Here is a 25,238-nt window from a genome sequence, read left to right as displayed (position 1 = left end):
TTCCTAATCCACGCCAATCTTTATTATACATTGAAAATATGGAATATAAAATCTCAAAACATTTTTATTTAACGTTTTAGCAGAATATTTCACATTCTTTATCTTTTTATTCTTCACAACAATCTTTCTGAAAAGGTACCATAGATAAATACCCCATGCCCTATTTATGGAATATTAGTGAAAAGAGAAGCTAGAAAGAAGGTTGTCTCTTCATGGGATGAAGGAAAAAGAATGTCTCTTCATGGAGAAGAGGGTGTGATGAGCTTTGTATTGAACTGTTTTGATGAGAATGTGACTTCAGTACTTAGGTGGAAATGTCATCCAATGAAGGACATTATGACTGGAGAATGCAAGGAGGTGAAGGAGAGTGGGGAAGGTGTGTCCATTACACACTCACAGATTACGGTTGAAGCTATGGGATTTGATGAGATGTGCAGAGTTTCTGGATATAGGATAAAAAGTGACAGACTAAAAGGAGAAAAGACAATGCGAAACCCAATATCTATTGTTAGATGCAAATTTATGTCTGAAAAAATATCTAAAAGAATAGTCTGTTTTGTAAAAAGTACAAGGAATTTCCTTGAATAGCTTTCAGCAAAAAAAAAGTTAGATAATTTACCTATATTTGATCATTTTAGTATATATTTACAAAATTTCACTTTTATTTGAAAAATAATGTTGTAGTATGCATCATTACACACGATTTCCTAGTAATACAAAGGCTAGTGTGAATATGTAATCCTGAAATAACAGGAGCTTCTTAGGAGCTACAAAAGATGGGATAACTAACAGTAGGTGTTTCAGCTTTTTTTTTTTTTTTTTAATAATATGGATTCTATTCCTTCAGTTCCTTATTGGAAATGCTATGGTTTTGCTGGATGGCCTCCATTTGCCCATCCAGATATATGTCCCCATTTTCTGCCTGGCTCTGTGCCCAGTGAGGCTGACCTGCTTGGACCGCACTGGTGGGAACTCTTGCTTCACAGTTTCTGGTTAAGTTTTGCAAGCGTCAGCCACCTGCAGGAAGAAGAGGGCCCTCAGGATATTTCTTCCCTCTGGTCCCTGGGCTGGGCACTGCAGGTAGGGTGCTTCCCTGGACTGAGGGCCCCAGGCAGCCCTCACCAGATGACTTTCTCTCCAAGTCCGGAGACTGCTCCCTCCTTTGTTCTTTCAGGCCTAGAGGCAGTAATGGATCTCTTCATTGCTAAATCTTGTTTGACCTAAACCCTGCCCATCATTTTGGAAAGAACCTTAATGCTGCCTAGTTCCAGTTTGTATATGACATGTTTTCTCATGGCAAGACACCACAGGTTACAATCGTATATATTACCTTTGCCTTCTCTTGACAACAGAAACTGGGGAGGAAGGTGCAAAGAAGACACACCAAGAAAGAAAATAGGCAGAAATGTGCATTATTCTTTGCTTGTAAAAAATTATCTGTAATTTACCTAAAGTGAAATTCACTCTCTTGAGAGGCACAGCCCTGTGAGAATTGACAAATGCATATGATTGTGTAAACTACCACCACACTCAAGATACAGAACAGTTTGTCGTCTTCCAGAATATCATTGAGCTGCTCTTTATAGTCAAATGCCTTCCCCATCTCTAACCCTGAAGTTACTGGTCTCTTCTCCATCCTGTAGTTTTGCCTTCTCTGTTTCCACATAAACGGATTCACATGGTGTGCAGCTTTCTGAGTCTGGCTTCTTTCACTTTGCTTATTACCTTTGAGATTCATCCAAGTATTTGTGAGCATTAACAGTTGGTTCCTTCTTAATGTTGCATGGTATCCAATGGTACGACTGCACCATCGTTTCTTTATCTACTTACTGGTTGAAGGACATTTGGGTTGTTTCCAGTTTGGGGCAACTGTGAGAAAACACTGGTATAAACATTTGCGAACAGATTTTGTGTGGACGTAGGTTTTCATTTCACTAGGTTAAATACCTAGAGTGGGATTGTGGGGTCATCTGGTGTTTGTTTAACATTATAAAAACTGCCAGATATTTGATATTAACAGTCATTTTCATTTTACCATACAAATCTTAGTATCTTTGTAGAATGCCAATTTATCACGTAAGAGGGGATGTATTTCCAGACTTTGTAGCTTGTTCAACTCCTTCATCCATGAATCCATATGCCAGCAGCACACTGTTTTGTTCCATATAGCTTAATAGTAACTATTAAACACAGGAAATATATGTCCTCAAGTATTTTCCTTTAATCGAATCATTTTGTATATTCTGGGACCTCTGACTTAGCAAATATGTTTTAGATTCAGTTTCTTATATATTTTAAAGATCCTGCTAGAATTTCCATTTCAATTAGGCTTACATTTAATCTATAGATGAACTCAGGGAAGAATTGCCATCTTTATGTCAAGTATTCCAGTTGATAGAATTGTATATTTATTTCTTTACTCTATCTTTAATTTCTCTGAGTCTTTTACTTTTAACTTCCAGTGGACACATCTTATAAATTGCCAATTAAATTACTCCTAGAATTTTAATTTTATGCTTTTGTAAATGATGTTACTTTTTATTGTATTTACTACCTGCCCATTGAGAGGTATAGCAGTAAATTTGACTTTTGTGTATTAACTTTGTGTCTTGCTACTTAATAAAATTACTTATTGTTTCTAGTATTCATTGTTTGGATTCCTTTGGATTATCTATATAGATGATCACATCATCTCTAGAAAAACAGAGTTCAACTTGTTCCTTTCGAATTTTATGTTCCGTTTCTTCTTTCTCATCTTTTTACACTGATATCTGGTCAAAGTTGAAAAGGAATGGTGACAAGTATAGAATGGCATTGTTTAAGATTTTAGGTAGAAATCATTATTATTATTTTTTCACCACTGAGCATTTGTCTTTCTCTTCTTAGTTTGCTGAGAGGTTTTCCATGAATTTTTAAAAGTTTTTTCACATGGTTTCTTTGCCTCTATTAAAATGATCATGTCTTTTCTTATATATTATTTTAATATAGTGAAGTGCATTAATTTTCATATATTAAACAAACCTTGCGTCCCTGGAATAACACACAGTTTTTTCAAGCTGTACTACTCTGTTTTAACCAGGCTAAAACAAAGTTTATCAACGACTGATTTGATCTGATATTGCGTAAAGGAGGTCAAGATAGTTCTTTTCCTCCATATTAACTTGGTCAGTTACTTTTGTAAAGATTTAAAATGAGAGTGGATGGTACAGAGAGTCCCCGTGTACTTCCTTCCCAAACCCACAGTTTCCCGTGTGATTAACATTTTCTTTCAGTATGGTGCATTTGTTACAAGTGAAGAACAACCAATATTGACACTTTATCAGTAACTAAAATTAATTTTGTTAGGATTCATGCTTTGTGCTGTACGGTTGTATGGATTTTGACAAATGCATAATATTGTGTATCCACGATTACAATAGTGTGCAGAGTAATTTTTCTGCCCTAAAAGTCCTTGTTTTCCACATATTCATCCCTCCTCCCCTCTCCCCAAAACCACTGGCAACCACGGATCTTTTTAATGTCTCTGTAGTTTTGCCTTTTCCAAAATGCCATTTAAGTGGAGTGATATAATATGTAGACTTTTCAGTCCGACTTCTTACCCTGGGAAATATAAATTTAAAGTTCCTCCATGGTTTTTTTTGTGGCTTGATAGCTCATTTATTTTTTTCTATGAAAATATCCCAGTGTGTGCATGTACCGCAGTTTTTCCATCCGTTCGACTATTGAAAGACCCATTTTCTGACTCACAGCATTTTCCTTCTTTCTGAAGAACTTCTTAACATTTCTAACAAGGCAAGTTTATTTTCTGAGTCTGTTTAAGAATTATATTTGTCTTTCTTCAGACGTTAGAAGTTTCTTTGTGGGAAGTTGCTTACTCAACAAAAAATTTTTTATTATTTTTCATGCATGTAGAGATATTCAGATTTTCTATTTCTTCATGGGTCATTTGTATCTTTCAAATAGTTTGCATATTTCATCCAAGTAGTCAAATTTTCTGGCATAAAATTTAATACCATCTCTTTATTATCTTTTTAATGTCTTAATAACTATGGAAGTTCCCTCCTCCATTCTCCATACTATTAATTTTTGTCTTTGCTCATATTTGTATTAGCCTAATTAGAAGTTCATCCCTCTTATTGATATTTTTAAATAATCAGTTTTTCATTTTATTAATTTTCTTCATTGTTTTTCTATTTTCTATTCCATTGATTCCTGTTCTTTATTAGTTTCTTTTATTTGTTTACCTTTTGTATAATTTCCCCCCCTTTTTAAAGTGTTTTAACCAGGAATGTCAGACCATTGATTTTATGACATTTGTCTTCTCCAATATTATCATATATGGCTTTATTTTACCTTGTAAACACTACTGTATCTGGATTTCAACCATTTTGAATGTTGTATTTTTACCATTACGCCTGTTGAAATATTAAGAAAATATTGTGAGAAACTTTCACAATATTTTCTTAATATTGTGCTCAAGCAGAGGGGACACTTCTCTGCAAAATGAGTATGTAAGCCCTCGGAACAAACCAATGTAGAGATGCCAGTGTGGAATGTCACTGAGAAGTTCAAACAAAGACCATGAGAAATGGAAAATCTCTTACAGGCTGCATGAGACCTGGAGACAGAACACAATGTGAGTTGACCTTGTAAGATATGACAAATATCTGCATGACTAAGCTCTGAGCTTGGCACAAGGAAAATGGATGACACCAATAGAAAAGATCACAGGCCTTTCCTTAATATTTTTGATGTGGTAAGCATCAAGGCCTTGATCATCATGTGGGAGGAGAAGGGAAAGGAACGTTACTGTAACTAAATGTTTTCCTATTCCAGGTTGGGTCAATTTGAGTGCAATTACTTCCACTTAGGACAGTAAACTTTGTGGCGTTGCCTGCTTCTGAGTCTTGAGGAGCAATTTTCACTGGTTAAATTTTGCAAACAAAACCAGCAATGTATAAAATAACCATACTGAAAATCTCTTAACAAAGCATTAATATCAATCTCTGCGTGTGGACTCAACTGATTTATGACAAACAAGTTCTAACTGTTTGAGCAAACTGACCTAGAGACAAGCAACTCCAGTCACTGTTGATTTGGGGCATGCTGCCGGTTTATGAAGAATGAGAAATGATCCTGCAGAATACTTTATAGTGCTGGGGCAGATAAAATGCAGGCAGTATTTTGCGCAGAAAAAACAGGGGCAATAAAAGGAGCTTTATTAGAGGTTGTCAATAAAATAATCATTTTTTTCTCTAATTCCAAGGATAATGCTGAGAAAAGGAAGTTCAAAGACAATGATATTAAGGCCCTGTATTTCAGATTCTAGATTCATTTTACAAAGTGGACAATTTTACGGAAAGAAGATTCACAAAGAATTAAAGTTTGGACAAAATCCAGCATTACGATTTTCCACAAAATCTTGAGCAAAACAATAAGCACTGTGCTTTTTCTTAGACCCATGCGGCATGATGCAATCTGTACAATGCATTAGCTTTGTAATAAGAAGCTTCAGATCCACGAGTCAGTGGTTAGCACTCTTGACCTATGATGTGGTAGGTACCTAAACCCATCCCAGTATAGCGATTTAGACGGTGTTGTGGCACAGAGCTGGCTGTGGGCATGGCCTGCAGAAGAGAACATCGTGACAGTGCCTTTGGCACTTTATTCCTAAGTAATCTGTTAACCTATCAACACATTTCACTATATGATCTTTGGAATAATGAAACTTTAATTATTCAGATACCTTCAAAAATTGGAACCTCACACACTTCATGCATTTTAGATATGTGATGAATGTTTGGCAGACTGAGAATTAGTAGCCTTGAGTACTCGTAAACTGGGGATGCACTGGGGCATTTTCATTGGCCCACTAAGGGGAAAAGAGGAGAGGGCCGCTCTACTTTCTCACACATTGTACAGTGAACAAGAGAAAGCATGCTTCTCCACCTGAGTAAATTAACCTAAGCCTGATCTTGCTTAGTTTACAAGAGAAAATTTTCCAACAATTGTTAAGAGTAGAGGAGAATGTCGTGCCAGTTATAAAGTTTCCCCAAATCATATAGCCAACAATGCTTTACCACAGGTCTTCAAAAGATCTTTTCCCTTCTCAACACTTTGCCACTTGCTCATTTCCAAAAACAGTTCTGCTGCTGCTGGCAAATTCTCTGTGCTCCTGTAAAAGGCCTAGTCTCCTGAGCCACAGAAACACGCGCTGTAAAATGGGAGAACATTTGCTTTCACTTCTCTAAGAAACATCCATGTACTATAAGGATTAAATCCATATCCATTTGTTTAAAAGTTCTCTTATCTCCCAAAGCCGAATGGTTACACCCTAAGATGGGCACCTAAGTTAGTCAGGGTGGACCACTGAGACATCTCCCTAGGGACTGTCGTTTCAAGGAGAAATAAGACGCAAGGGTTGGAGACACCTCTAGTTGGTAAAAGCCAAAACCATGAGGCTGTCTGACTCCCGGAGAGATTATTTACATGCCAAAGGGTTCGGTTAGGATTCAGGCCCATTATATTTCAGGAGGGAACAACTGCCCCCTTCCCCTTTATAAGCAGAAGTGTGTCATTTTCCCCCATATCTTGCCTATGAAGTGTCCAGCTACTCATTAGGATAACTGACCTGTCTCTCATCAGGTTGCTCTAGGGGTAAGGACTAGGGCAACGGGCACCAACAGACATATTACTTACTGGGAGGCATTTCATGAGAAATCTGTCTCTTATCTAGAATACCCTATGTACACATTCAGGATTAAATTAATAAAAATGAATGTTAAAAGCCGGTGAGAGCTATCTTTCACCATTGCCTTTATTTCCTCCTGTTCTCCTTTTCTGGTTTAAATTGCCCCAGAAAAATATTTTCTATTTAGAGACAAATTGTACATTTTAATATGATATTTAAATTATGTAAGCCTATTTACATTTTTACATTTGATATCGTTTTTTTTAACAACAAAAGGAATATCATGGGAATATTTCTTCCATGGGATCGTGGAAACCTGTGCTTTAGTATCTCATCCGCAACAATTAATCCTGGCTCTACATCTCAAGGATTGTGTGACACGAGAAAAGAGTTAGTTCCTCCTCTGAGGGAGTGATAGCAATTTTAATTGCCTTTAGATTGGTATAACGATAAAAATAAAAATTTAGCCATAAATTCACCAAAGAATTCATAGCACATATTCAGAATTTAATAAATGGAAGAACGCTTTGTTTGCTAATAGAAATTGTTAGTACTTTAAATTAAGTTAGAATTAAAACTTGGAAGTGAAGGAATACTTCACTTGCTGGTGAGTAGATACACATAAAGACACTTCTCTGAACATCAGCACTCTTTTGTTTCTTTTCAATTATTTTATTGAGGTCATAGTGGGGGTTATAACATTGTGTAATTTCATGGTACATTATTGCTTATCAGTTTCTGTATAGACTGCATCATGCTCACCACTAATAGTCTAGTTTTTATCTGTCACTATACATATGTGCCTGTTTACCCGTTTTGTCCAGCCCTCCAACCCTTCTCCTCTGGTAACCACTGATGTGTTCTCTTTGTCCATATGTTTGTTTGTCTTCCACATGCGAGGGAAATCATGCAGTATTGGTTTTTCTCTGTGTGGCTTGCTTCCATGTCTTGGCTATTGTGAATAATGCTGCAGTGAACATAGGGATTTATAAACCTCTTTGAATTGTTGACTTCAAGTTCTTTGGATAAACATCCTGTAGCGGGATAGGTAGGTTGTTTGGTATTCTATTTTTAACTTTTTGAGAATTCTTCATACTGTTTTCCATAGTGGCTACACCAGTTTGCATTCCGACCAGGAGTATATGAGTATTCCTTTTGCTCCGCATCCTCTCAAAGATTTTTTACATTTTGTTTTGTTAATTATAGCCGTTCTGATCAGCGTAAGGTGATATCTCATAGTTTTGATTTTCATTTCCCCAATAATTAGTGATGTTCAACATTTTTTCATGTGTCTGTTGGCCATCTGGATATCTTCTTTGGAAAAATGTCTGTTCATATCCTTTGGAGCAGAAATAAAGAAATGGAAAGATATTCAATGTTATGGATTGGAAGAATACGCATAGTTTCAATGCTCAGGGGCTGGCCAGGGGGTGCAGTGGTTAAGTGCACATGTTCTGCTTTGGCAGCCCAGGGTTTGCCGGTTGGGATCCCGGGTATGGACATGGCACTGCTTGGCCATACTGTGTTAGGCATCTCACATATAAAGTCGAGGAAGGTGGGCACGGATCTTAGCTCAGGGCTGGTCTTCCTCAGCAAAAAGAGGAGGATTGGCAGCAGACATTAGCTCAGAGCTAATCTTACTCCAAAAAAAAAAAGTCCATATTAGTGAAAGCAATCTACAGATTCAATGCAATCACAGTCAGAACCAAAGTGGAGGCATCACAATCCCTGACTTCAAAGAATACTGCAAAGCTATAGTAATCAAAACAGCATGGTGCTGGCACAAAAACAGACACATAGATCAATAGAATAGATTTGAAAGCCCAGAAATAAAACCACACATCTATGGGCAGCTAATCTTTGACAAAGGAGCTGAGAACATACAATAGAGAAAGGAATGTCTCTTCAATAAACGGTGTTGGGAAAACTGGACAGTCCCATGCAAAAGAATGAAAGTAGACCATTATCTTACACCATACACAAAAATTAACTCAAAATGGATTAAAGACTTCAATGTAAGATCTGAAACCATAAAACTCCTAGAAGAAAATATAGGCAGTACACTGTTTGACATCAGTCTTAGCAGCATCTTTTTGAATACCGTGTCTACTCAGACCTGGGAAATAAAAGAGAAAATAAACAAATGGGACTATGTCAGACTAAAAACCTTCTGCAAGCAAAAGAAACCATGAACAAAATGAAAAGACAGCCCACCAACCAGGAGAATATATTTGCAAATCAAGGGGTTGATTTCCAAAATATACAAAGAACTCATACCACTCAATGACAAAAAAAGAAACAAACTGATCAAAAAATGGGCAGAGGGTACACACAGACATTTTCCCAAAGAAGTAGTCCTGTTTCTTTACCATGCAAATCCAATATCTTCCACCGTAGTATCGTTTCTATTACTCTCAGAAAACAAGGATCTTTATGGAGGAACGTGGAGGGGACTCATACTACTCTTTTACATTACTATTATTTTTCTCTTCATGGATTGCTGCTGATGCTGCTGCTAATTGTCTCTTAACCAATGCTGTCTGATATTTCTCTTTGTCTATCTGAATTTCTTCCTCTTCTAATAATCTACTTGCACAGGCGGTCATGGGTCCTGAAGTAGCTCTGCTGCCCTCAGGAAAGTGGTTCTTGATTTCAAACACATTCTTGCTTCATCAGAGAACACAACCAATGACATGGAGTTCAAGGTTTGAGGCTGGAAAGGCAAAGTCCCACAGTAATGTTTAGGTGTTTCTTTTAGTGCACGCCTAACTCTTCAACACATCTTCACACGTGATAATTTCCAAAGCTTCCTGAATAGCAATGTAAATCAGGTTCCTGTTCTTTCTATAGGAATCTATGTTTTCATGCAAATTAAAGGATATGGTTTCTTATTAATGCTCAGTGTCCCTGAATATTAGCAAGCAATCAGAAGCTGAACTACCTGGTATAAATTAGAGAGATCAAAAAAGGATGATGAACTAATTTGTGAGTGTATGTAGCCAAATCTCATCTTTTACAGAAAACATATTCTATGGCACTTGCAATTAGAATAACTATTTTCCCTGAACTGAGATAAACCTTTGTTCTATTAGATATAGAAGGCCACTTTTATCTGGAAAAAATAGGAGGGAAAAATGAGAATTTTAAGTTGGAGTTGAAAAATAGTGGGTTAAAAGTTAAGAGAACAGAGTGGAAGTATTTGTACTTGATCTGCTAAGGATACAAGCTTAACTGCATTTAGAAAAAGGGCTTGGCCTGCTGTGAAGTCACCATGGACACGGTGAAGATTACAAAATGAGTATTAAGTTTCAAAATGATTTACTCAGATCAAAATTATTAAGTAAAATTTTAAAACTTATTTGTCAAACATGTAAGAAACTCTGTGTCTTTGGAAACATAATCATATTATTGATATGGGGATCATAAATTTTAACTACTATTATTAGAATGGTATTCACCATGAAATAATATACCACTGAGAAAAAAATATAGTGAAGGAGTCTTTAAAAAGTTTCTATAACATAAGAAATTATGGAATGAAGATCTTCCATAGAGTCATATTAGTTCTGAAATAACATGGGTGAAATGTTATTGATTTTTATCTGTTGTAAATATTCCATCATATTTATTTCATTTTAGGGAAGAAACGCATATTCCTAAGAGTTGCTGAATATTAACAGCTATTTTCCCCATAAGGTATTAAACTCAGCAGCCACGAATCCATCTCCTCCAAGAGTTAACAGAAATCTTATCTTTATCGTTGTGGACAGATTATTTTACACATTTCCTCCTTATGAATAAGAATTATCAATTCGATATTTTTTCCCCAAAGAACACATTGTCAGTCTAGGAACTAGAAGGCAGATACCTTGATTTTTGTTTAAGGCATTAATTTACCTAAAATTTATTTGAGTCTATTTTTAAGAAAATGAGGAAAATAGTTTTGTATGGAAACCAGTAGAAGATAATAAATACTAAGGATGAATTCAAATGTTATAAAATGTTCTCACATCTACAATTAAAATAGTTGAGTTTGTATTTTCACTCTGCATTACAGTCCATCTATCTAGACTGTGGAAGTTACGTTGTGATTTTCACAATTTTGTGTCTCTGGGTAGTTGCAAACTTGATGTTTAAAACTGAGTGTGCAATGTAACAATCATACCATAGTAGCTCTATTTTACTGAGCGAGTACTAGGCTCCAGGCCCTGAGATAAACGCTTTGTCTGAGCTATAAATCACCTCTTCCTTGGACAGCATAGTGTATTATGCACTCAGATCTTTATATGATGATAAGAACCTGGAGGCTGAAGGTGTTTAAGAGATTTATCTGAGGTCACACCCTAATAAGTGGCAGGACAGGGATTAACAATCGCATCTATATGACTCACAACCTATTCTTCATACTCTACATTCTGCTTTTCCCATTAGTTAGAGAAATTGTAGATCTTAAGTAGTTTAAAAAGAAATGTGGAGTTACAAATTTTATTGAAGGCCAGAGGTCCACGATGCTTCTTCGAGAAACGGATGTTTATGTGTAATAACCTGCTCTAAGCAGGTGACCACGTCATTAGTCAGAATTGCTCCCTAACTGCTGTGGCCAGGTGAGGGTTAGTGGCGTTTTTCAGGATCTTATGGCACTACTAGAGGAGAGATCCATTTTTCAACTGACATTGCCAGGAAAAATTTAAAATACACCTCCTACCCTGCCAACATGTTGAACTTTGACCCAGGTGTATCTACATAGAGAATCCAAACAAACAAAAACCCATATGGGCTCAACCATAGAACTCGTTGCTTGATTAAACAGAACTAAATTTTACCCCGACTCTTCAATTCCAAGAACAGGCAGACTGGAATTGGCAAAGCCTTCTTCAGAAATCAATGGACAATTTGCCGCTTAAAGAACTATGCACTGAACAACGTAATAAACAACCACAATTTCAGTAATAAGTTTCCTGACACAACAGACTGGCACTTTGCACAGTCGTAATGAGAAAACAGCAGCTGAGGAACCGCAAAAAAGGAGCTAGACTTTACTGGAATACAGATTATACGGAGCTAATTAATGATTTTCACAAATGCCTTGTTGATTAGATATTAAAGTAAAAATCCCTTATATAATTTCTATATTTAGGGACACCATATAATTTTTCATCCAAGCCAGGATTTTTCCGATAATGAAGAACGCTCTATATTTATTTTTCTAAGACAACAGGAGGAAAGACGGGCTCACTTGAGCAAAGCAGGAGACACGATTCTTTTATTTATAGTTGTCACGTATTAGTGTGTAGAATCAAGAAGTCAAAAAATGCCTTGGAGTTGGAGAAATCATGACTTCTAATACTGGGTCAACCTTCAGTTGTGTGATTTTGGGTGAGTTAATTACTTTCACTGAAAAAGGAAGAGAAGAAAAATACCTAACTTGAAGGCTTGTGAGAATTAAAAATTATATCTATAACATAATTAACACAGTGCCTGGCTTGTTTGAAATACTCAATAAGTAGACATATTTAGAATCCTACTTCTCATTGTGTAGCTTAATTTATTATCATCAATCTATTTGTAATATTAATGTAGCTCTGAGTGTTGGGATCCTATGTTTTGAAACTTGAAAGGGATAGAAAGCTCTGACTCTAATGTAGCAAACTTCTACGCTCAGATCGGTCAAAAGTAAATCATACTGGGCCGGCTCTGTCGCCGAGTGGTTAAGTTTGTGCGCTCCGCTGCAGCGGCCCAGGGTTCGGATCCTGGGTGCGGACATGGCTCCACCTGTCAGGCCACTTTGAGGCGGCGTCCCACATCCCACAACGAGAAGGACCTACAACTAAGATATACAACTATGTACAGGGGGGTTTGGAGAGATAAAGCAGAAAAAAAAAGTAAATAGTACTCCTTAAAAATTCTGTCTTCATAAGATTAATTGTATATAGGTGTATTGAGTCTAAGGATCAAAGTAGTGATATTCTACTTTGACTAGTGAAAAGCAAAAGGATGTCCATATTAATATGATTAGAAGGAAACATCAGAATTAAATTGGTTTAATAAAGTCCAATTCATTCAATAATCTGAAGCAAAAATGTACTATTTTAGTATATAAATAAAATAAGAAAGTGATATTATGCATAGTTAAGAAATAAAATAAACACAACTTCAGTCAATTAATACATGTGAAATAGATTTTAGAAACATGGATTTAAGATATGAAAACTTCAGAAAAGTAAAGTGGAATTAGTTTCCAATTTTCAAGATTTACTTACTTCACCTCTTGTAAGCCAAAGCCAGTGATTTTTTTTTAATGGTTAGGGACCTATATCCACATTCAGGTATGTCTATAAGTGTTGTTTGCTTTTGTTTTTGCATAGACTATATATTATTTACTTCTCAGCATTTAATATAATGACAATTGTGTAATTCCAAGACTAAGAAATTTAATGGGGCAAATTCTTAGTTAAAATATTCTCTCTTACTTTGTTTTTAATCAACTATAAGCTAAAGGAACAAAACTGTAACAGAAAACGTAAAAAGAGTACATGTTATTTTCCTAGGATAGCGCTCTTACAACTTGTGTATTCTCATAGCTATAACACAGCATAGGAAAGTACAAACGAGGTGATCTATTTTTTTCAAGAAAGTTTTAAAGATATACAATTTAAGGGCATAGTTTCTTCCTTTTTCACAGTGCAATCCATTTGCCAACCCTTTTAGCCTTTCCCTTTTCAGAACCCTGAACAACCAAGCTACATCTTACTGTGAACAAATTAGTTTTGACACCTTGAGACATTTAATTATTTGCAAAAGTGAGTCAGATGAAGGTGAAGTTGAGAGAAATGTTTTAAGCTCTAGGAAGATATATATGCTCAAAATTCCGTTAGTGAAAAGTCCATAAATAAACATAATGGAAATGTACAAATAAAGTTTCAAATTTTTAGGAAATGAACATATTACAAAATAGAAATGTAAGGTTTAGCAGGTCATCAGAGTTTTTACATCCTACTATTCAGAAGTCTTTTTCAGAGGTGCAGGAAATCTCAGAGAACGAAGTGAATGTGGTGTTCATTCAGCGCAGCCACTCATTTTACAGTGGCGGGATCTGAGGTGCAGAGAGGGTAAGGGATTTGCCTGGAGGTTAGGGTCACTTGCCAGTGTCTATTAAATTCAGTGAGAGAAACAACATCTAGGTTTCTTATTTGCCCTATATTATTTTATTAATTTCATTTGCCAATAACAATAGCAATTTAGGGGAATCTGAAGTCTGATGCTATGGATAACCTTTTTAATGAGCAAGTTGTGCTAATTAAATTTGTATAATCATAAAAACGGTATAGCTAATTTTTCCAAATACATCTATGGCTATGCTGATTTAAATGGCTATAATTCGAGAACTCTGAGAATTTTTAATCTATTAACTATTCCATTCATTTATTAATAATTCGTAAATGTTTATTAAATGAACTATTTTGTGAATACGTGTGTGTGTGTGTATGTGTATTCTAAAGTTTGTTTTCCCTTACAATTTTTACAATCTTAAAAAAGAGTTAGGGGCTGGCCCCACCGCCTGGAGGTTGAGTTTGGCACACTCCGCTTCAGTGGCCTGGGTTCTATTCCCGGGCACAGACCTACACCACTCATCAGCAGCCATGCTGTGGCAGCAACCCACACACAAAATACAGGAAGATTGGCACAGATGTTAACTCAGAGTGAATCTTCCTCAATAAAAAGAAAGCAAAAGAAAGATCGCCTTCTTCTGAGAGTGATAATTAGTTGAATTTGGTACATAAAATTAATATTTCAATTGATGTTTATTCATATTCATCCATGTAAGTTAAAATGTTTTAAGATATGAGATGCAAAATATGTCATGAAAACACATTTTTTTTGTATTTTTGGCCTGTCAATATATTTAAGATATAATGTGAAATATAATTAAGCTTTTTGCATTAAAGTGTATGAGAAACATTATCACATCATTTTTATCATACTTATAAGTGTAGGTATATTCAGCTTGAAACTGTTAAAAGTAAGTCTAGATAAGTCTAGGCAGAAGTGTCAATAGAAAAATACAAGCAGAAATATATAAATATCATATAATAAAAGAGACTATAAGTCTAGGACAAAATGTCCTTTTTCTATATGCTGATTTTTTTCTGTTCACAATTCACACATGAATATTCTGCATACATTATATTCCTTAATATTGAAATACTTGGAAATTTTCTTTAAACGTGCCCAAATTCAAAGTTACTAATTGTTTTAATGAAGACATTCCCTACTATTTTCTAAATGAAAAGGGGTAATGTTATTTTAGAAATAGTGCGGACTTTCCTCCTTTTGTGATAATTCGTCTGGCTTACTTTTCATAGTCATTTTCATTTTCCGTTTCATTACAGTATTATGAAATGTTTACAGAATCCCCCACTATAATAAAAAGATTGGTAGATTTCTAATCGCTTTAAGTGATGCATACACGTATCTTTGTTTTGTAAAATATATTTAAAAAATACTCCTTTTTTAATGCTGAATGATGAAGTTGTAGAACTACTCCCACATCCAGGAAGCTGTGGATTATCCACGTATCTAGCTGTGCATAGCTCTATAGATTTATTCTTTGTCTATTTATTGCATCATTGAAATGTTTTTACAGAAAGAATTCTCTTAGCAAGATTATAATAAAAATTACTTCGACTTTTGAAGAACAGAGTCTTTCATGATTAATGACACACAAAGTTCTGCTCGAAGTTTCCTTAACATCTCAATAAAGTATTTTGATATTTTACAATTATTCTGATGCTATAGAATCACATGTGATTTGTTTTCTATTTAATTATTTTTATTAATTTCTATTAAGGTAATTTTCCATTTATTTGTTTGAAAATTTCTATGTTCACAGTTAATTTGAACAAAACTTTATTTACTTCTCTAGGAAGGAAACTAGGGAAAATTGTCAACATGTTATATAACTAAGGACAATATTCAACACATTAAACAAAGATGGGAGTAGTCATCTTTTTCAGACAATAACTAGCAGCAAATACTTCGATACTATAATTGACATCCATAAACTACTTTCCTTGAAGCATCTAAAAGTAATTTGTAGAAATTACTTAATTAGCCTCTCAGCAGTTCCCGGCAGTGGATTGCATTGTAATTACAGTGCAATACAGTGCACACTATTGATGGAGAGCATGAGCGCAGATATCTGTACAGCGCTACATGTGCAAAGGAAGCCGGGACCCGGTCAATAGGAAACCCTGCACGGGCACATTCCTCACACTTGTTCGCTAAGGGGGACAGGTAACCAAGGTTGTTTTGTGTACTCTTCCTCCTCGTTAGTTTAGGTTTCCCCCGAAATATCTCACCGACTTTCACATTTTTTCTGTTCTCTTTGCTCTCTGTCACAGACCAAAAAATTTAGATGTTTTGAAAAATAACTCACTGAGAATAGACACTTCATGTTGTTTTCATAGGCTAAGAAAGAGGGAGAGACAGATACAGAGGGAGACACAGAGGGAAAGAGTACAAATTTAGGAAAAGTCATTGGCAAGTGAAATTAAATGCCCAAAGCATGAAAGCTTATAGAAAGTTCAGGAAATACTTCTTACATTTGATGAGTCCAGAGTGGACAATACATCAGAAGTGTACTAAATTGAGTAATTGGAACAAATGCTTCTTTCCTTTCTGTATCCAGGCAGTTGGTCACATAACCCTGCATTTTCTCCCTTTAGAGGCAGAGGTTATTCTCTAACCTTTGTCTTTGGACTGGGGCATGTGGTTCCCTGATTCAAAGGATGCTAGCAGACATTGTGCAAATTGAGGCTTAAAATGGACTTGCACAGTTGGACTTCCCTTCATGTGGTTCTTGTATTGCCACAGTAAGAAGATGTCTCTGGGGCCCATCCAGTGGCATAGCAGTTAACTTCGCGTGCTCCACTTCAGAGGCCCACGGTTTGCCTGTTCCGATCCTGGGTGTGGACCTACACACACTTATCAAATCATGCTGTGGCAGGCATCCCACATATAAACTAGAGGAAGATGGGCAAAGGTGTTAGTTCAGGGCCAATCTTCCTAGCAAAAAGAGGAGGTTTGGCGGTAGATGTTAGCTCAGGGCTAATCTTCCTCAAAAAATAAAAGAAGAAGAAGAAGAAGAAGATGCCTCTGCTAGCCTGCTGATACATAGAGTATGGGAGACAGATGAAAGAAACTGGCAATCTCCAGCTTGGAGCTAAGCCCAGATGAGCCCACCCTAAATAAACTTATGTACAAATACACAGATGAAAATGAATGATTCCCATTTCAGGATCCAGAATTTTGGGGTAGTTTGTTTCACAATATTATTTTGGCAACATTTGACCGATATAGAATGACACAGTGGGAATTGTAAGTTAGATTCAAGATATAGAGAGACTTTTATTTTAGATTTCATTTTTCTATAAGAAACTGCTCATTTTTGCATTTGTATACGCATTCACATGTTAGGGATAAACTAAACAAGAGGTTTAATTTACAATTTGATTTCAGTGTCAGTATTTAGAAGGCTCTATTACATGGTGACTTCAACATTGTTTCTGGTCTTGACCTTAAGGAAACAGACAGCCAATTATTTCTCCAGCCAAAATGGCTTCACCTGGGATCAGCAAAGAACTGCAATTTGGAGTCTGCAACTATGGCAAGCCACATGCAAGTCCTGAGCAACAAGGGGAGGAGAAACCCTCTTATAGAGGGGCAAAGAAAGTTGGGAGAGCTATTGTAAGCAAAAAGCCCATTGGAGGAGACTGGGAGTTCAAAGCGTGGCGGCTTTTCATTGGCTGTGTTGTGACAGTCTCTCCTTGGCTATTACTGGGCAGGAAGAGGAAGTCTTCTTCCTGTTGGGCTCTGCAATGGTTAATACATGTGAGAGCTCTCCTTTCTGGCCTCTCAACTCTATTTTCAGTGAGGTTTCTGTTTATTGATTTTCACACTGCTATTGCTGATCGAGCATATTCTTGACTAATAACTGTGAAATCTTTTAGGTTACCTTCATTTCAAATTAGAATAAAACCCCAATACCATGAGCAAAGCTTGTTGATAAAATTATTGCTAATAGCTGTATATTGACTTTCAGATATTGGTGAAATATTTGAGTCACACAAATGTTAAAGCTCATGAAACAAGCATGATGAAGTCCATGAGTGAGGTAGGAATTGCAAAAATTTAATACATTTTTAAGCCTTTATTTGTGACTATCACATAGCCTAATGTTACAGAATTACTCAATGTGGGGAAAAAAGAAGCCCATTTTCATTATCTTTCCTCAAAGACAAGACACTAGTTAAAAATGATATTAAAACCACATTTTCATGTAGCTACAATTTTTTTTCTGGGGATGAGACCTTTTAAGATGTACCTTAGCAATTGTATCTCAATAAAGCTGAAAAAAATTTTTGCCTTGTCACAAACTTGTACATGATGTTGAAAGAAATGAAAAAGCAGCTACTTATGGTGTTTCTGATATGATACATCATGAAGTATATTTGCTAAAATATTTAATCTAAATATAATTAATTCCTTAAACCTTGTTTCTAAATTATAGGAAATAAATGGAATTAAGAAGAAATCATTAAGTAAATCCAGAAGCAGGACAAGCTATAAGACAACTGTCATTCGTTCATAAGAAATTGATGTCACAAAATAAAAAAGTTGAAGCAAGTTGAGAGTCAAAAAGTGACTAAGAAGATATAACAACCAAATTCAACGAGTGAAATTAAATTGTATCATTTATCTAAAAATATTTATGAAGCCATTGTTGGAAAAACTCAGAGCATAAATATACTATCCAGGCATGAAGTGTCATGGAATCTATACGTGAATTACAAGTGATTTAAAATAAATAAAAGAGATACAGAGAAAAAGAGAGAGAGGATTTCAACAATATCCAAAAAGTAAGTTTAAATTTCTACTCACACACGAAAAAACAAATACTGTACTTTGTAAATAATAACACAAACTAGGGACAAATTTTATTTTACAGCCAGTCATAATCGATATGTTGCTGGAACCACTCGTTGACAGTCAAGGGGATTCTAATCTGCTACTTGCTCTAAAGTGCCCTTAACATTTTATATCAGGAAAGGTGCATTATTCAATGTGTGTAAAATAAAAGGCATGTCTTCGTAGTTAAAAATTCAGAGATTATCTGTCTATTTTGAAAACGAACAACATCCTTCTTGGGCCACATTTCTTGATTCATATTGTAAGGATGAGTTTTAATGAGGCAGCAGGCGTATGAGAAACACTAGAAGTAAAAGATCTAATGAGGATAACAATCCAAACTCAATTCAGGAAATGTTCGGAAAGCATCTTCCCTGAGCTATGAACCCTTTTACTTTGTGAGATTATTTGAATCAATCTACTTGACCACAAACAATGAAATCTTTCAAGTCCAAGTGTGGAAAAAAAGAGAAATCTTTGTCAAGTTCATTTACTATTAGAGAATTAGGACAAACAACCTGGTGGCAGCCACTTCAGAGCTGACCAAAACCTAATGTGGTTCTCCACACCCCTCTGGAGAAAGTGGGTATTATGTAGAATGTTGCCATCTTGTGCGTGCTATGAGATCCGGCAATGCTGAGAAATAATTTTCCTTTAAAAAATCTGACTAAAAACAACTTTTGTAATTTATATTTGATAATAAAAATTTTCCGCTTTTAGATTTAATTCTTAATCTCAGAAGCTTATTCTTTTTAGCAATGTTTGCCATTGATCTAGGCTTGGACGCCGAAGTAATTTTAATATACACCCATTTCATTTGGTAAAAACGTATACTTGCAGCATCTCTAAATCATACAAATATAAAATTAATTATAAATATTAAATACATTATATTTAAATGCATATAACCATTTTTCAAACACCTTATTTACTTTTAAAGTTGTTGACATCTTACTTTTTCAAATAAATTTTATCTAACTTTATCTTCTTCAAATATTCAAGTACGTCAAATAATTTTGTTATGCTAGCTTAATTTTACCTTGTTTTCCATTTCATTTTTAACATATTCAGTTTACCTGTATAAGTGTTCTAGTATTAGAAAGTCAAAGAAATTGGCAAGTCAGGATGCTTTCAAAGGGAAATTTAGTATTACTATCATCGATGGCAGTGATACTGTGAAGTATTAGAAATAACATACTAAATATTTGCAGATAGGGTGGCTATATAGAATGAGTCTTGAGTGAAGTGTGATGCTTTAGTCATACACTTTATTGTATTTGCTCATCTCTCAGAGGTATTCGCTAAAACTGGGGCGCTAACCATGTGGAGAAATGCGCATTCTCCGTGCTTTAGAATTTCATTCCCTGTGTACCAAGTACAAAAACCTGTAGTTTTCTCAAGAAACTTTACCTTCAAACTCTCTACATAAAAGAGCATTATGAATATTTTTATCAGCTGTATTTCAACATTAAGTAAATAACTCAAATAAAGATTGGCTTGGCATGTAACTGGTTTTAAGTGTGTCTAGTGGAAATTAGAAAGGTCTTTTTCTTTAAATGATAGATTTGTGATCACTGACTTAGCCTCCGTATCTGTCATTGGTCTGTTCAGTTGTCTGTTTCCTCCTGAGTGAGACTGGGTAGGTTGTTGCTAGGAACTTACTCAGTCTGCTGGGTCACCCAGTGTGTTAGTGAGCAAGAGGATGGAGGGTCTCTATGATCGTATTTCTGAAGCATCGATTGTGAGGCCTCCTCTTTCACTTCTCATTTACTTTACTTGATTGTTCTCTCTTTTCTTCTGTCAGGCGTTCTGTCTTCTAAGGGATGGTCAATTTTATTTTTTCAAAACATTGACTCCTCCTTTTCATCTTTTGTCTTTCTCCTCTATTTCCTTTCTTCTGTTCTCACCTTTGTGACTTCCATCCTTCTGTTAGCTTTGGATTCAGTTTTCCCTTTTCCTAGTTCTGTGTGTTGTCACTTAGGTTGTCAATTTGAGGTCCTTCTTCTTTAAGACATTACAAGTTGATCACTGCAAACTTCCCTCAGTATTATTTTTGCTGCATCCCATAATTTTGGTGTGTTTTTAATTCTTTTTGTTTGTCTTGAGCTATTTTTTAATTTCTCTCTTGATTTCCTCTTTGACCTAATGTCTGTGTAAGAGGCTGCTGTTTAATTTCCATCTCTCAGGAATGATGCAGGTTTCTTCCCGATATTGATTTCTAGTCTCACGCCATTGTGTTCAGGACAGATGCTTGGTATGATTTCAATCGTCTTAATTTTGTTAAGATTTGTTTTGTGACCTCAAACGTGATCCCTTCTGGAAAATACTCTGTGTGCTCTTGAGAAGAAGGTGTATTCTGCTGCTCTTCAATAAAATGTTCTTAGTATTTAATGTCATTTATTTCTAGGGTGTCCTTCTTTTCCGTCTGGATGTTCTATCCATTGTTGAAAGCTGGGTCTTGAATTCGCCGACTTTCAACTTGTATAATCTAGTGTTCAGAATACATAAATATCTCTTAGAACTCAATAATAAAAGACAAAACAATTAAAATAGGCAAATGGTTGAAATAGACATTTCTCCAGAAGATATGCGGATGGCCAATAAGCACAAGAGAGATGCTAGATGTCATTCATGATTAGGGAAAGGGAAATTGAAACCACAATGTGCTACTGTTTCCAACTCAATGTGTAGGCTGTATTCAACATAAAGGAAAATCCCAAGTGTTGGTAAAGATGTGGAAGAAGGGGAGCCCTCATACATCACTGGTGGGAACGTAAAATGATGCAGCCACTGTAGAGCACAGCTTTGCATTTCTTAACATCTTCAAGCAATCATTGCCTTTGAGTTGGACAGTCCATTGTGAGGCATCTCCAAAAGAACATGGAAAACATATGTTTGCAGGAAAACCTGTCCATGGACATTCAAAGCAGCATTATTCACGGTAGCCCAAAAATGAAATAAACCCAATTTTCCACCAAATTATGAACACATAAAGCAAATGTGGCATATTGATACTATGGGATATAACACAGCCCTAAAAAGGAAGAAAGCACTGCTACGTGCTAGGCCCTGGATGATCCTTAAAAAAGTGTGCTAATTGAAGTGGTACACAAAGCCACAGATTCTATGATTCCATTTGAATGAAATGCCCAGAATAGCAAATCTGCAGGGAGAGGAAACAGATAAGGTCTTTCTGTGGACTTGGGTTAGGGCAAAGCACAGAGACAGCGAGGCTGGGTTTCTTTGCAAGGTATTAAAAATGTTCTGCAATTAGATAGTAGTGACAGCCACACAACATTCTCATTGTCCTAAACGTCACTGACTTGTGTACTTTCAAGTACTTAAAATGGTGTATTTTATGTTGAGCAGATTTTCTTCAGTGAAAATTTGAAATGAGGGTAATTCATGCAGCTATTAGGGGTAAGGCACAGTGTAGCCCTGAGAGTAAACATCTGATTAGGGTCTAGTAGCAAGTACAAAAATCACACAAGCTACATCGGAGATCCAGTCCATAGTCATGGTCTCCACCTTGAAAAGACCAGCCAAGAAAATAGCTCAGTGGTCTTGGGGGCCCTGGGAATCTGTTCAGAGATCTCAGTAATACTGGGCAGTATTCTCACCTCTTGGACCCTCTGGTGTAGGTAGGTTTGAACTTGTCAGTTGTTGATGTACATGCAGGTGGTAGACCATGGGAGGGCCCCGACCCCTCCTTCCTTGGCCAGTAGAGATAGTCTGAGGCCAGGTGGTTTCCTAAAACCATTTGGCAGAGACTTAGGCGACTGTCCTACAAGGAGTAGAATAGAGTCTCATGGAGCTGCTGTCCGTGTTGGGTTCTGTTTGTGCACACTTCTGGGTGGCCTCAATTACCTGATTTTCTGTGGCTAGGGCCCGTCCTCTATGCCAGTCCAGTCATCCTAGTAGAACAGACATATCTCTTTGGGTCGGTGGTAGCCTGTCAGGGCAGGAAACTCAGGGACTCCTGGTCTGTGGGGTACAGCTCTAGGGGCAGGTCCGTGGAGACAATGATGGACTGCAGAACATCGCCTGCGGAAAGCTGATCAGAGGATGTGGGGGAGAGCGGGGTACCAGGGAGCGCCTTGTGACGTGCTCCCACAGGAAGACCCAAAAGTGGATGTTCCTGCTATGAACTATTCACCGGCTCTTGGGGGTCAAACCAGTGATTGGTGCCCATCCACTGGCTCCCTGTGCTCTACGATTCCAGGTGGTGCAACCAAAGGGTGTGTGGGCTAAGAGCTGCTTGTGCCCGGGCACAGAATCACCAAGGTGGCCTCAAAGGCTCCCCCAAAACGACTCCTCAAAAAACAGTTGGGGCAGAAATTGGGTGGAGCATTTTTAAGGGAAGCTTGCAGCAAGATGTTGTTCGATGGAGTTGGCTAAATTTGAGTATCTCATCAGGGCAGGCACTTCAGCTGGGGTACCGGTGATTGGAGGCCATGTGACAGGCCCACCAGTTTCTGAGTCCCGATGCTGGGCAGCCCGCTCAGCCCACTGGACTGCTGAAGTGGTGCTTACGGAGCCTCTTGCTGGCCTTGTGGAAAGCAGGGCAGTGTGGTGGGAGAAGTCGTGATAGTGTCAGAGGGAGTCATGGCGGGGATTGCGGTGTGGAAGGGGGAGAACTGGAGGCAGGTGCAGTGGATGTGTGACCAACAATGGTCAGGAAGGGAAACCCGGGTGTACCTGGGGCCAGCAGGGGGCCAGCAGAGTCATGTGTCAAAACCAGACGGCGGGCCCCAAGAGGAGCCTCTTACGCTAAGCCCCACGTCACCAAACTGAGTCTTGACTTCATTAGATTTTCGACTCTCCCGGAAACAGAATCTTAACCCACTGGATCAGGAATCCCCCAATCAGCACTAGATAGGTATTCCACATCATAGACTCCTGCAGTCCCGTGTGGAAAGTAACCTTGCAATAAGCCAGCCACCTTCCCGCCTGCTGTGACGTCTTTTCCTTCTCTCTTCTTCCTTTCAAAGTCTTTCATTCCGTACAGCTCCTTGGAGCTCCTTTCTATCTGCTAGATTGGATGCCTCTGGGTGCAGGAATTGGTGAATAAAGCAACGAAGTTCTTTAGACTTACACGGTTGCATTTTGTTTCTTAACGGCTTGGTGGCAGCAGTGGGATTGGAAGGAGACTTCTCATGGCTTCGTGGATGAGAAACACAAGCGTTGGTGGCCATGAAGCCTTTGGATTCTACGTCTTTTTTCCTGTTTCTGAGGGCCATGGGTAAGCGTCTTGTGTATCTCAGATCCGCTGTCCTTGCATTGAGCTCCTGATCTAACTGTCTTTCCAGGCGCAGTTTAACGGGCCAGTCTGGTCTGACAGGATGCTCTAGCAGAGCATCTGTCTCAGCCCTGGGTTAGTCCACAGTGCCAGTCAGAGTCTTAGCAGGCAGCTGGAGTTGGCAGATGGTTCCCTGGGACGCTGAGTCTCTAGCCCTTGGTTAGTCCACAGTCCCAAATTTGGTGGGGTCCGCTGATTCTGCCTGCAGTGCCGACTGTTAGGGTCTGCTGGTTCCGTGCGTAGTTCTGGCCAGGGGAGAGGGTGGCACAGACGTGTGCCATATCCACACGCGGTCCTTGAAAACTTCCCACATGCATTTGACACGCATTTTTCTCTCCTTTGACTGGATGCAGATGTCGATAAGTTCTGAGGAAATGGCAAAGGCACAGTGTGGAGGAATTCTGGGACCCTGCGTGACTACTTGGAAGAGTGCTGTCCCCTCCACCTGAACACCACCCGGCACTACCAGAAATGAGAGGTGTCCTGTGATCGTGGATTGGAAGCCTCCATGTTGTTAAGATGTCAACTTCTTCAAAGAAATGAACCAATTAAATGCAGTCCTTATCAAAATCCCAATGACATTTTGTGCTGAAAAACACCCATCCTAAAACTCGTATGGAATCTCAAGTATGCCCAGATGTCTAAAATAGTCTTGAAAGGAAGTACTAATTTGGAGGACTCTCTTTTTACTGATTTAAAACTTGCTACAAACCTACAATATCAAAACAGCATTGTAATGGCGTAAAGACAGACACATAGACAATCGGAACAGAATAGAGAGCCCAGAAATAAGATTGCCAAGGTTATTCAACAGCGGGAAAACAGTCTTCTCAACAAGTGGTTCCTGAAAAAGTGGATATCTTCATGCAAAAAATAAACTTGGATTCTTGCCTCACACCAGATATAAAACTTAATTCTCAATGGATCATGATCCAAATGTAAGAGCTGAAACTCTTTGAAGAAAACATAGGAGAAAACTTTCCACAATAGGATTTGGCAATGATTTCATGGATATGACACTCAAGGCATGGGCAATAAAAAACAGAGTACACATGCCAAAATTCATGAATATTAAAACTTTTCTGCCTCTGAAGACAATATCAACAGAGTAAAAACACAACCCATGCAGCATGGGAGGCCATATTTGCAAATGATCTATCTGACAAGGGCTGAATATACAGAATAGACATAGAACTTCTAAAATTAACAACAACAAAACAAACAACCCAAATCAAAAACGAGCCAGGTACTTGAATAGACTTTTCCTCCAAGAAGATACGC

General features: G+C 37.4%; 1 protein-coding gene across 1 annotated transcript in view; it reads left to right on the top strand.

Moving 5' to 3' along the window:
• LOC139045275 (protein phosphatase 1L-like) overlaps positions 1–24,731 on the top strand; it is a 445,752-nt gene extending 421,021 nt beyond the window's left edge. The window contains exon 2 of the mRNA XM_070509647.1: positions 24,311–24,731. Coding sequence (XP_070365748.1) covers positions 24,311–24,406 — 96 coding nt within the window. The 3' untranslated portion in view covers positions 24,407–24,731. The remainder of the gene's footprint in view (positions 1–24,310) is intronic.
• The last annotated feature ends 507 nt before the right edge of the window (positions 24,732–25,238 follow it).

Source organism: Equus asinus, chromosome 5 (genome assembly GCF_041296235.1).
Source record: "Equus asinus isolate D_3611 breed Donkey chromosome 5, EquAss-T2T_v2, whole genome shotgun sequence".
NCBI lineage: Eukaryota > Metazoa > Chordata > Mammalia > Perissodactyla > Equidae > Equus > Equus asinus.
Note: the sequence above shows the minus strand (reverse complement) of the source record. Positions and strands in the feature narration are given on the sequence as shown.